The sequence below is a fragment of the Lycorma delicatula genome, chromosome 3 (assembly GCF_047948215.1).
Source record: "Lycorma delicatula isolate Av1 chromosome 3, ASM4794821v1, whole genome shotgun sequence".
Lineage (NCBI taxonomy): Eukaryota > Metazoa > Arthropoda > Insecta > Hemiptera > Fulgoridae > Lycorma > Lycorma delicatula.
The window spans coordinates 145,530,320-145,544,545 of record NC_134457.1 but is presented as its reverse complement, the minus strand read 5'-3'; the positions used below and the strand labels follow the sequence as shown (position 1 = coordinate 145,544,545).

The window sequence follows — 14,226 nt, the reverse complement described above, 5'->3', positions numbered from 1 at the left end:
ATGTTTACTGCAGAAATAAATGTAAAGAAAATATGTTGTGTTACAGGTATGTCTCTTATTACAGAGAGGACACCAACATGTACACCTGTAACATCGCACATTTTTTTAATAAAAATTATTTATGGAGTGAATGTTACATTCATATTAATTTATATGTATATTTCACTAATAATATTCTAATTATCTCCATGGAGTGAAATTTGTGATAAATATGATGATTAAATTTACATTCCAAAATATGTCATTTTAATGAACTCATAATCAAAGTCATAAAATGGATAAAGAAAGGTATTATAATATTTTTTATCTTGTAATGTGAATTTGATGTCATAGATGGTAGTCTTATTCTTTTTTAAGACTTTGATGGTTGGTGTCCCTATGGCCTTAGCCTCTGCAGCTTTTCTAACCATTTCACACAGAACTGTAGAACACTTTACGCTATACACATTTTCATCTTTCACACTTAGACAGCAATACTTTACACTATATCTTTTTATACTTACACTAGGTGATGTTGTGACACCTGACAAAACACAACCATAACCCAAGGTGGGGACTGTTGTGCTGATGGGTGGGTGGCTCTACGTAGTGAGTTTTGAATGATATCTTCTAGGGTCTTGTGTGAACTCAGTTGTATTAAGCCCTAGACCCAGTGTGTGTGTCCACTCTGCTAGACTGGTTGTTAAATCGCCGGTACTTGTGAGAATCATATAGCAGTTCCAAACAAAAATCTTTCAGTGGTTGTTGTTCCACTTGAAAAACCAATAAACCCATGAGTTTAAAAAATTTTGGCTGATGTTGTCAACAGCATGTATCGGTAGATATGGAAACAAAAAATGTAACAGGTGTTGCTAAATTTTCTAGTGTACATTTTCTTATAGGAAAATATAATGAGGAAGGTAAATCATTCTCTAAGGTTTCTCCATTCCTAATAAATAATTCTGTGGCAGTAGCTTGCAGTTTTCCTAAATCTATTAAAATGCTTAGGAATGGCGACTTGATGACTGAGGTAATAGATGATGACCAGAGATGGAAGCTTTCTCTTTTTTTTCTGTTTTAGCCTCTGCAACCGTCATAAGGTATTACTTCAGAGGATGAATGAGGATGATATTTATGAATGTAAATGAAGTGTAGTCTTGTATAGTTTCAGTTCGACCATTTCTAAGGTGTGGTTAACTAAAATCCAACCTCCAAAGAACACCGGTATCTACGATCTAGTATTCAAGTCAGTTTAAAAATAACTGCCTTTATTGGGATTTAGAGACAGAAGATCCTACACAGGTGGTGGCTGGGAAGGATTGGGTACAAAGATTAATTTAGTCAATACGATGAAAGTGGTGATGCGATCTACCAACTTTCCATGCTTGCACATCTGATACTTGATAATACAAATGAATATATCCTCCTAACCAAATTCTAGAAATCCAAGAAACCCAAGATCTAGAAAACCAAGTTGACCTGCTGCTCTTTGGTGGAACAAAGAATGCAGGAGGGAATTGTGGGATTGTTACAGTGCTTTGTGTAATTTCAATCATAGGCCTGCAGAAATTCTCTGTAGGCGCAGAAATGCTCTGCGCCTACTGCAATATGAATGCTGTATGCTGTTGAGTTTTTTGGTGTGCTGAGCAGATGCGTGGTGGTCTCTTTCCAGATGTTATTAGTTTGCAGGGCACCTCTTGGGTAAACCCGAACAAGTACGTGATCCAATATCTTTCTGAGCATGGTGCTTTTAGGGGCAGGCTGCAGAGGTTCAGCCTGGTGGACTCAGGAATGACAGTTGGATGATGTTTATCATATTTTGTATGAATGCTCCATTTATGAGTTAATGTGCATGGAGACTATTTGTTGGCTCGATATTATCGGTTCGGCATTAGATCTCCTTATTAATTGGTGAAGTCAGGCTGAATGAATCATAGTGGAGAACTTCATAAATTACCTGACAAAAGAAAGAATTACTGAGCAGGTCTAAGGTGCCACTTGGGCTTCCCGCTTTCTGTTTTTGTTGTTATGTTACTTTTTTGTTGTTGTTCTTGTATTCTTTGTTAGTGTATGTTGAACTCAACTCTTTACCTTCCGGGAATGTAGTAGATTTCAGTTCCTTATTTTTGTTATTCATTTTGTTTGAGACTTAGTTTAGATATGCTTTATTTTCTTTCCCAGATTCTTGGTCAGAAGCATTGGTTATTTCTGTACTGAAACCTGGTAAAGATAAATCATGTCCTTCCAGTTATCATCCTATATCCTTGACCAGTACCCTTTGTAAGTTGATGGAATATATGATAAACCACCATCTAGTGTGTTACCTTGAGAGAAATGCCTTAATTGTCCCTAAACAATGCAGTTTTTGCCAAGGTAGATTGGCTATCGATCATGTGGTTGCCTTAGAATCTGTTATTCAAAACGCCTTCCTATTTTGCTAACACCAGGTTGCTGTATTTTTGGATATGCAAAAGGTGTTCAACACGGTTTGGAGAGGAATCCTAAATACAGTGCATTAATGGGGTACACTAAGAAATCTTGCATTTATCAGGGGTTTCCTCAGTAGTCGGTCCCTGTGATACTTCTGAGTACAGCAGGGAAGTGTCCTAAGAGTTACCTTATTTGCTGTAGCCTTAATAGTGTAACAAACTGCTTGCAAAAACCCATTATGTGTTCTTTATTTGTTGATGATTTCTCAATTTACATAACATCTAGAACTTTAGCTACTAGGAGAGGCTGTTCCAAAATACAATAACCCAATAAGAATTGTGGTGTAAAACAACTGGATTCATGTTTTCTCCAGAGAAAAAGAAATGCATCTGCTTTTCACGCTTGAGAGAAGATACTGACCCTCAAGTGTTTTTACATTGTGAACCAGTTGAAGCATGCACATGGGTTAAATTTTTAGGAATGTCGTTTGACCAATGAGTAACATGGGTAACCCATTTAAAGAAGCTGAAGGAAAAATGTTAGACATGCTGAGAATTTTATCTAATACTCATTGGGGAGCTAATTGAATATGCATGTTGTGCTTCTACCACGTTCTGTTCCTGCTTGGACTATGGCTGTGTGGCTTGTTCGTCACATGGTCCACTATTTTTAGATTGGTAGATGCTGTCTATCATTCATTCATCTGTCTTGCTAAAGGTGCATTTTGTTTAAGTCCTGTGGTGTCTACTAGTGAAAAATGGTGAGCCATTCCTTTGGAAGACGGAATCAAATGATCTGCACTTAGTAGCTCGTATTAAAGTGTAACAAAATCATCCAAACCTTTGATGCAGTGTTTTCTAAGCAACATCTGATTTGACACCAGGAACAGTCAAGATCTACTGCTCCACTAGGCATCATAGCTTACTTCCTTTTCTGACCCCCTAAATATACAATTACCTCAAGTCCTTACTGTTGTTCTATGAGAAGGTCGCCCCTTTGGCGGCCTTCTCTCATTAATTACTGTTTTGATCTCTATCAGTATCATCATAAAAAGAACACAAATCCGGCTTTCTTAGAAGATGAATTTTATAATATTATAAATAGGATGAATCCTGATGCTATAGTTTATATGGACAGCTCTAAAAACATTAATTCTGTTAGTTGTGCTTTTGTGATTTGCAGCAGAACATACATGTTGGCCTTCCCAGCATCACCAGTATTTTTTATGCAGCTGTATGCCATTAATAAGGCTTTACATATAATTAGTCCAAAATTTTCACATGTTCTTGTTTGCTCAAATTACATGGGTGCCTTATAGACAATTACTGACGTGTACTGTAGACACCCTGTTATGTGTGAGATTCAGTGTGTTATTTCGCAAATGAATCACGTGATACAACAGTGAGCTTCTGCTGGATTGCCAGCCATTATGGATTTCTGGCAATGAACACGCTGATGGTGCGGCAAAGGAGGTTTGCTTCCAATCTTCTTTCATCAATTGCGTCGTTTCAAATGATATTATCTGTTTTCTAAAGTGGGTGGGTCATGATGAGTGGCAAAATGAGTGGGTTGCTAATATTAACAATAAACTTCATCCAATCAAGAACACTGGCACTGTGGAGCTCCTCAGCAGAAATAACCATTGAGAGGAGGTTATTTGTTGTTGCATGTGACACATTGCTCTCACTCATGGATGTCTGATGATGCAAGCAGTTGTACCCGATTGTGCATGTTGTGACTGCCAACTAACAGTGCGCCACATCCTTGTGGATTGTATTTGTTATGTGGCATTGCGTCGTAAGTAAAAATAGGAGCTAATATGTGAACTGTTCTAGGAGATAATGAAATGTCATTTTATGTTTTACAATTTCTTAGGGCCATCCGTTTATATTCAGATATTTAAATTACTGCAGTGTTACAATTATTCATGCCATTTTACATAAAGCAGATGGTAATTTTATTATTTTAACTGAGATATATACAGTATGTACCTGAACTAAATTAAATAAAAATACAGATTTAAAGATAAATGAATTTACTCACATCAGCCCTCTACATAGAACCCTTCTCCAGTTATACACTCGTTGCAGTGTCGGCAGAGCCCATTAAACGCTCTGGAAAAAGTACTTTGTGGGATTGCCTTCAACTGCTCCGTGCAAACCCTTTGGATGGCTGGCTGGAATGCCGTCAAAAAAGCAGCTGTTCATCTCCTGAGTTTCAGGAACAGAAAATAGTCTCCTGGAGCAAAGTCAGGTGAATAGGATGGGTAGGATAAGACGGTGATGATTTGATTTTCAGTGTAATGTGAAAACTGTTGACATGTGTGCCAGGGCATTATCGTGCAAGAGAGTCCAACTGCTCGGATCCCAGTACTTGGGCTGGATTTGACGAATGTGATGCATGAGGCGTTTCATTACTTCTAAATAGAATTTAGAATTCATGGTTTGACCAGTTGGGACAAATTCATGATGATCAGGGCCTTTGAGTCAAAGAATGCAATCAATATAGTTTTTACTCTTGATTTTTTCTGCCTAACTTTCGCTGGTCTTTGTGCTCCAGGATTCAACCAAGCAGCAGACTGACGCTTTGTTTGCGGGTTATACTTGAAGCACTAGCTATCATCCCCAGTTACAATTGTTTGCAAAAAATTCGGGTTGCTATTGGCATTTTCAGCAAAGTCTTGGGCACAAGAAAGACACATCTTTTTATTCTTCAGTCAAGAAGTGTGGAATGAAATGAGAGCACAGCTTCTGGTGGTTCATTTTTTCTGTTTGGAAGTGTACATACTGCACCTTTACCAATGTTTAGCTTTTCTGCTATGGCCCAAAGGGTAAGATGAGGTTGTTCAAGCAGGATTGTGCGCACTTTCACAACACTTTCATCGTGAATAACTGTTGACAGGCTTTTGCTTTGTTTGTCGTCATCCAACGACTCTCTACCATCTTTAAACTGCTTTCACCACGTGTATGTTGTATTATGAGATGTGGCTTCATCACTGAATGCTTGCTGTATCATAGAATAAGTTTCAACGAAAGATTTTTGAAGTCGAACATAAAATTTTATCATACTTCTTTGTTCCATGTCGCAGGCTCACACAAGGTCACGTGAACGCAACGTATGTGGCCGAAAATAACTCCAGACTAAAGTGATGAAATGTTATGAAATTTTGTTCACATACTCATCAGACATTGTATTATGTATTTCCTTAATTGTTCGAGAGATAGCACTACTTGTATCAACTACAGAAATTTAGTTCGGGAACTTTTCTGACCTACTGTGTATAATGTGATATATCTTTGTGTTTTTATTTTGCTTTTAGAGTGTGTTAAAGGGTGTGTTTTTAGTTTATAATTAATTTTTTATTGTCCATTTTTTAACATTTATTTATTACAAGAAATATATTTTGTCCATGCAATGATATTATGATAGGTTGCCCAGAAACCTCCCACCAAAAGAGAAAATTAATGTCGTAGGTCAAAATTATCATTTCTGCTGTTATTAATATCATCTAATGATATGACAATATTCATTAGAAAAACATTGCAAATGCAAGCCATGTTGAGTATTCATGGCTGCTGCTTAGGGGGCTGGTTGATCTTTAATGTCTTGGAACATAACAAAACATAGTTTGATAGTGTCCTCAGCTCCATCATACAGGAATGTCTTTCAGCTTTGCTTTGCAGAAGCACAGTTTATGGTGTTTTGTATTTCTAGATTTGATTCTGTTGTTTAGAAATTGAAAGAAAAAAACAGCTAGGTATTTTTTGTTGTATAGTTATGATATTTCATCAACTGAAGAAAAACCAGTGTAAAAGAGAAATACCATTATCACAGATGGAAAATTTTAAATATATTTTTATATCTGGGAATTAACTATAATTTTATTAATTATTTATTGTACCTGGTTAAATTTTATTGTTTGTCTATTGAATGTCATAACTGATTGGTTGTATATGACTTTGTATGAGTTGCATGTTGTCATTTTCAAAAATGGCTTAGATTCTAAAGAGTAATTCTACTCTTTTAAAGACTAGAATTCTAAAGAGTAAAGTAGAGAGAGAATTCTTTAAAGGGTTTTGTACCACAGAAATGACTGTGTAGTGAACACTAATACTCTTAGAAACATTGTAGTTGGTGTTTATATTAATCCAGATGCTTTACTTGTGTCATATCTAAATAAAGATCAGGACAGATACTCAAAAGAAACAAATTAATACATTTATTTCAGCTGAGAAACAGTGCATTATGTACACTGTCCTAGCTCACTATAGCGTTTACAAAATTAAAACATTTTTGTTTGACTTTGTTTCAGGAAAAATTTTTCCAGTTACTGGAATTCATTGTATTTCAGTTAAATTTTGTCCCATGCAAAGAACTTATCTCTCTTTCAATTCTTCTTAAAGGACAGAACTCTAGAAGCTGCAGCATAATTTGTATGCAAACCCTTCTTAATATACTTAAGTAAGTGTTGATATAGATATATATTTTATTTTAATTTTTTAATGTTATTAACTGATCAGGTTTGCTAGTTTCAGAACTATTGAAGATGTTTAAGTTTTTAGTTGCTATGAATTTCTTGATTGTGTCATTAATTAATACTTAAATTTAAGTACACATAAGCATAATAATTTATGCGGTTATATATATTCCTCATTATACCGAGAATGTTTATTTTTTATGATTAAAAAAAAAAGGTTTTATTTTTAAAAGATATTTGTGAATTCAGTTATGCGGTTCAAAATTTTAATGTTAAACAGAGTTTTTAAAAAATAATCCTTAATGAGTATATTCAAGCTTTATACATAGCATTTAAGTTATAACACAGTAGAATTTCACAAGTTCTCGTAAAATAATATCAATCAGTTGTCTTTTTTGGACATTTCATATAAAATTAGGAATGATTGTAAAAATTTTTTGTTATTGTGTAACTTTACTCTCTCCAGCAAAAAAGTAAAAGCATATGTTACTTTGTGTCTAATTCAAAAGTATATTCTCTGATGGTTTATAGATGCTGAGTTTTGAGCAACTACATCTTTTACTGTACTTAATACTAAGTAAAAGGATTTTAACTCTATTTATTAGAGCAAGTAAACTTAGTGTGCCTAGACAAATTGATTAAAAGAAACTTTGAAATTACCTTCATACTATGCATTTATTATTAAACATAATTTAAGGTCATTTCTTTTATTTATGATTAGAAAAAAACATATAGGTGATGCTTCTTTAAAAGTATTGATTTTATGAGGTATCACAATTTCAATATATAAGTCCTCCATATATTTTCTTGGAATCTCATATTGGTAGTCTAATATGTATATTTCCAGTACAGTTTTATTAAATAATAAATCTCAAACAATTTTTTTTTTTTTTTTTTTTTTTGTAATTACATTGCCCAACAAAGAAATTTTTTTGAATGTTTCCTTCACTTCATGAGTCAAATCTTGCTAATTTTGGGTTGAGAAAAATTAATATGACAAAGAAAATTTTTTATTAGCTCTAGTTTCTGTGATGTACAATAGGTGGAAATATTTTAACAGATTATTGGTATGTGATAATTTTAAATACATATACCAACATAGAAAGTCCATTTGACATTTTTTTAATGACAGTTACATTCCTAGAGTTCTTAATTGATGGAAGAATACTTGGCAGTTGGTTGCATCTGAAGAGAATCATGTGGTGGCTTCATGAGTTTGTTATCTTTTGGCTTTCCTCTTGTGTGTTCTGGAGCATCCCTACACACAGACCAGTAGTAATCCGCAAGCATTGCTTCATTCCAATGGCTCTGATGTCTTTATTCTATTACAGAAATATCCTGAATCTTTCTCCCTGTACATCACTGAAAACTCCACAACTAGGAGGAAAAAAGTCCAGGTGTGAGTAGAGAAAATGGATTTTAAGGGACATGTTGCTTCAAAGTTGATGGTATTTTCGCAGAAGTACTGTCACCAACTGACTAGTTTTCATCTCTTTTGTTACCTAAAAATTCATGACTGACTCCCTTTAAGGCTTCCCAAACTTTCTCTTCTTTCTACTCCAAAATTTGGTCAAACACAGTATCCTTTACAAGTTGTAGAATTTGTGGCCCAACAAAAATACCTTCCTTAACTTTTGCATCACTTAATGTGGGAAATTTGTCTCTTAAGTACTTACAGGCCTGTTTTTCTCGGTTCATACTTTTGACAAAAGGTTTCATCAAATCCAGCTAGGTGGAAGAACATCTTTTGGGTCCATAAGAGGCTCGGCAACGTTATTTTTCTCGCTAGAATTATGATTTCTTGCAGGCCAGTCTGCTTAAATACAATATAGTCTCCTATCCCTACTGTAAAAAGCACACACATACATAAAACGCAGCAGTATTTGTGGTACCCCAGTTGCATTCCTAAGAGTACAGTATGACTTTTAGATCGCCACAGATTTTCCACTTGTGTTCAGCATATTTGATTGATGTATTTGATGTCAGTCTAAGAGGATTGCCATGTTTGTGTATGTCTTCATCATGTGAACTGCATGACCAACAGGTTTAGAAGGAAGACAGATGGTAATACAGCTTTCAAACTAAGCTTGGGGGAGTCTCTGAATAGCCTCCAATCAGTTGGATCATAATTAAAATTCAAACATTTCATCAAGCCAACATCGCAGCAAACTATAAGAATTTTTCTTCTAAAAAAAAGAAAGCAGTTCCCTATGATGATGTCTGTATTGAGACCCTGACATCGTGTTGGAGAAGATTCCATTGCTGTAGTCTGGACCCTAGAAGTTCTGCCTTCTCCTTTGACAAATCAAGGTCTTGAATGAGATCACGCAATCCCGCTTGACTCAGTTTGTGTAGTTTATCATCTTTTTCATGAAAATCAGAGTCATGGGATGTGGAAGACGTTTGGTTTCTTCTTCTTCTTCCACACTCTTCATTTTCTAATTAAAGCTCATAATTTTGGGGTGGAGTAGGAATTGATAAACTATCTGAATGTGAAATAGGTTGAATAGTAAATGGAAGATTATGGTGTTGAACTAACACCATAATCTTCCATTTACTATTGGAAAAAAAAAAAAGAGGTAAAAGAGGTAATTAGTCTTACCTCTTTTCTTCATTGACAGTCTGGCTTTATAGGTGTAAGTGGAGTCAAGCAGAAATAGCAGTTATCTGTTTGGTTTTAGGCTCCTGCCAAACCATAGGCACAGCAAAAGCCATATTGTCATTTTTTTATTTTTCAGCCACTTTCGTAGTATAACTGAACAAGAGTTGGAACATATATGTGGAGCCCATGACATATCCTGGTCCTCTACCTTCATACCAAAATAATGCTGATAGGCAGTCTTCACAAGAGTTGTCAAATTGTGTTTCTGTGATGAAAATGTTATTTCACCATAAATGTAGCAAAAATGTTTCACTGAATTTACATATTTTCATGGCATTTTGATTTAAAAAATTTTTTACTTCAAAAGCACTTGAAAATCAGAAATTCTGCACTAATTACAACACAAACAATATGAAACTCACAATCATAGCAATAGTAATAATAAATGACAAACAATAGTTTATAAATGACAAACAGCTGGAGAATGTTGTGTTTTGTCATTTAACAGGTGTGGCAACTCCAAAAACTAAATTACTCACAAACTAAAAATGTAGATCGAATAAAAAATGACGTCATTCTATTTCCAAAGAGCTAATCAGTCATTTTATGGTGATTTTTGAATTCAGCAGGTAGAAATACAAAAAAATAAGCTATTTTTCTGCTGAAATATTTTAATTTTTAAGCAGTGTTATTAGTCTCTTTTTGAAGTTCCTTATTTACACCTCTTATACTTACTGTAATTTAATTTATATTCAACATGTGCAACATTAAACCTTTGCTTCTTGTTTTGGCAATGTATTATATTCTCTTGATAACCATATTATGAAGAGTAATTTTGAAATCAATTTTAAAATCATTTACTATGTTTATATATTGTGGTTAATTTACTGTTTAAATTTACAATTAGCCTACCAAAATGTTTAGTATAAATGTTTGCTTAAAAAATTTAACCTATTTTGAATTTAAACATACTAGTGTGTCTTTTCTGTTTGTAGACATAACACTGTTTTCAAAGATGTTTATAGAGAAGTTGGAATTCTAGAAGTGTTTGTTACATGCCTACAAAGATATGCTACATTGTTGAGAGAAAAACAACAGGCTGTTGATGCTGGAAAAGGTATTTATTGTTTTTTGAGATAACACTGATAAACATAATTTTTGTTTCCTAATGTGTTACATGATTTTAATCTGTTTTTTTTGATGCTGAAAACAAATATGAACTCAGAATCTTTCTATCACCCAACATTTAAAAAAATTTTTTAAATTTTAATTAAAAAATGTCATTTTTTAATGTATAGTTAGCATTTTAAGCTCCTATATTGTATTTTGTTAGCTCATTCTTTATTGTTTAACTTTGTTAACATAATTTGTAAGCTATAAATAAGCAATACTAGACAAAGAATTAAATCATATCATAGTCACATATTATGACATCATATCTAATACTGAAGAGTGAGCATTCATGGATACTAATACTTCACAGCATTAATCATGTCTGTGCAGGTAAAAACATGTAGCTAAAATGTTGTTTGTAATAAGCACTGAATTTAGGAATGAATTAATTTTTTTCAATCTTACTGCTGTCTTAAGCTTGTTAACAGTACAGTGTCATAGTGCCTCAAAATTGTGTAAATGATGTGGGTGCTTTTTATTATGTATATGGTAAGTTTACCATAAATCAAATAGAAAAAAACATTACACCTTTAATTAAAAAAGCATAACATTTATTCTTTCAGTTTAAAATTGGTGATGAGGATAAGACTTGGGCTCCTCATATATTATGCACTAATTCTGTATATTTAAGAGAATGGCTGAAAGGTACGCAAAGGCTTTGTCATTTGGTGTGAACCAAAGGATTATGTAATTGATTGTTAATTTGTTTAAAAAGTGTGTCTGGAATTTCTAAAAAATCTAGACATACTGTAAAATATCCTTCATTGCAATCCGCAATCAGGCCTGTACCTCACAGTGAAATTATTCCAGTTCCTGAGCTGCCTGTTTCGAAAGCACCAATGAAGAATCAGACAGTATTGAAGAAGACAACAATGATTTTGATTTTGAATTATCTTCCAATAAGCCACATCTTATATCACAAGGTGAATTTAATGACTTGGTTAGGGATTTAAATTTGTCAAAAAATCAAGCTGAACTGTTAGATCAAGACTCCATGGTTGAAATTTATTTTTTAAAAATACAAAATTTTCAGGCTTTTGAAGCTGACAAAAAGAACTTTCTCAGTACTTTATTGATAAAAATAATTTGGTTTATTGCACAAATATTGATGAGCTTATGTTGCACTTAGGACAAGCTCATAAACCTGAGGTCTGGCGCCTTTTCATAGATTCATCCAAGTATAGTTTAAAAGTGGTTCTACTACATAACTGCAACAAATATCCATCATTACCAATCGCTTATGGTATTAATTTAAAAGAGCATATGATGTGATGAAAGACATTCTTATAAAAATAAGTTATAAAAAACATAGTTGGAACATTTGTGGTAATTTGAAAGTTATAGCTACTTTGTTAGGTATGTAGTTAGGCTATATTAAGTACATGTGTTTTCTTTGTGAATGGGACAGCTGAGCTAGGGATTAATTTTATGTTAACAAAGAGTGGAAGAAACAAGACAACTTAACTCCAGATGGGATAAATATTATTCATGAGCCCTTAGTTGAACCCAAAAAAATATTTTTACTCCCTCTCCATATCAAGCTAGGACTAATGAAAACTTTTGTAAAAGCAATGAAGAAGGATAGTCCTGGATTTTTGTTCATCAGGCAGAAATTTCCGAATGTAAATGAAGGAAAATTTAAAGAAGGAATATTTGTTGGTCCTCAGATATGAGTTGGTCAAAGATAATGTATTTAACTCAATGTTAAATAATGTAGGAAGTGGGCTTCATTTAAAGACATTTGCAAAAATTTTCTCAACAAACAAAAATCCGACAATTACCACAATATTGTTAATTAACTTACTCCATACAGAGCTATGGGATGTAATATGTATTTGAAAATATATTTTCTCCACTCACATCTTGATTTTTTCCTGGACAACTTTGGAGACATAAGTGACGAACACGGTGAAAGTTTCCACAAAGACATTTTGGTGAAGGAAAGCCACTATAAAAGGAAATGGAATTCTAACATGCTAGCTGATTATTGTTGTACATTAATTCGGGATGTGCCTGAGGCTATATATAAAAGAAAAGCATCAGCAAAATCATTCTAACACAGGTATGGCCATGCAAAATTATAAATTTTACAGATTTTAACTATATTTTCCCTTAATTTTTTTTGAAGCATAATTTATTTAAAACTAAGGGTGATAGAAAAATTGTACTTACCGTTCTGTAGTATTGCAAAAAAGCAATTCAAGAAATAGTATCTGAGATAGAGAAACATTAAAAAATTTTTTTTGTCTATCAGTGTAATCATTAAAAATATTAGTTTTCATTTCCCTTTTACTTGTATTATTTTTATTTACTCAGTTTATTAATTTCAGTTTTTTAAACAATATAAACAAAATGATAACATAATTTCCCTACAGGTTCCTGATCAAAATATGAAGATAATGTATTCTTGGAAAATTTTATCTTTAGCCAGTTTTGTTAATAATTTTAACTTTGATTTTTATCTAAAGTTTTTGTGAATACATATTCTGCTTGAGAGAATGTCATACATTATAAAATAAGGGTTTGTGCAAGAGTGCCCTCACAAAGTACCACTTAATATTTTGGGTGCCATCTCTTGTTAGGCAAAGTTTGAAATTCATATACAGAAGTGACTTAATCTAATCTATAACACAAAAGTATATTTCCTTTCTGCTCCACTATTAATATATATATTCCATAATTTTTCTGAATAAGCCAGATTGATGTAAGGAGATACATACTTCTGGTTGGTGTTGACTTTCAGTTCCTTATAATTTTATTTGTTGACAAGTGACAATTGTCAATTGATTTTTTATAATAATTTTGATATAACAAAATTGTGTAGATCTGTTGGATAGAAAGTGAAATTAGTTTGAATAATAATATTCCTTTGACTAATAATAAAACAGATTAAATTTTTAATTTAGTTTAAAACTAATTTAATAATTAAAATTAGTCTTAAGAATTAAAGTAGATGACATTGTGGAAATTTCATGGAAATGTACCCTATGAGGGTCAGAATGAAAATGCAGCATAAATTTCTCGCAAGTGTAGTTTAACGAAAAAGTAAAATATGAATTACTACTATCGTAAAACAAAAACTGAATTGAATGTTCACTAAAGGACAGATATGTTAGCAATATGCTTATTACAAGGTACAGTCCAAAACTACAGAAAGTAAATCTGATAACACTGGCCACCTTGGTTTCTGAGATGAAAAACCCCCTCATCAAAAAAAAAATCTGTGGTTTGTTTATTTGTTACTGTAACACTAATTATAATAAAAAAGTTCAAATGAAAAATCATTGTCAGAAGAAAAAATTGATTTGAATGATATTTCTGCATATTGTCATAATTGGCTTCAACTGCATGTGGCACCTTAGATCCTTATGGTACCCATGAAAAGGGCTGTTTAGGGTGTTTGGAGTGGAAGCCTTGAAAAGGACTGCTTGTGTGTTTTGCAAGATAGCCCTGAGAAGGGCTGTTATTGATTTAAAAACTTAAATTAACTGTGAATAGAATGTAAGAATTGAATATGAAGCTTTAATGAGGTGACAGTATTCTTATGCTTCACTAACACATTGAC

The 14,226-nt window shown here is 33.1% G+C and overlaps 1 protein-coding gene across 1 annotated transcript in view; it reads left to right on the top strand.

The window, feature by feature from the left end:
* Positions 1 to 14,226, top strand: part of bchs (WD repeat and FYVE domain containing 3 bchs) — a 249,612-nt gene that overhangs the window by 42,880 nt on the left and 192,506 nt on the right. Inside the window, exons 10-11 of the mRNA XM_075360738.1 lie at positions 6,722 to 6,870; positions 10,484 to 10,605. Coding sequence (XP_075216853.1) covers positions 6,722 to 6,870; positions 10,484 to 10,605 — 271 coding nt within the window. The remainder of the gene's footprint in view (positions 1 to 6,721; positions 6,871 to 10,483; positions 10,606 to 14,226) is intronic.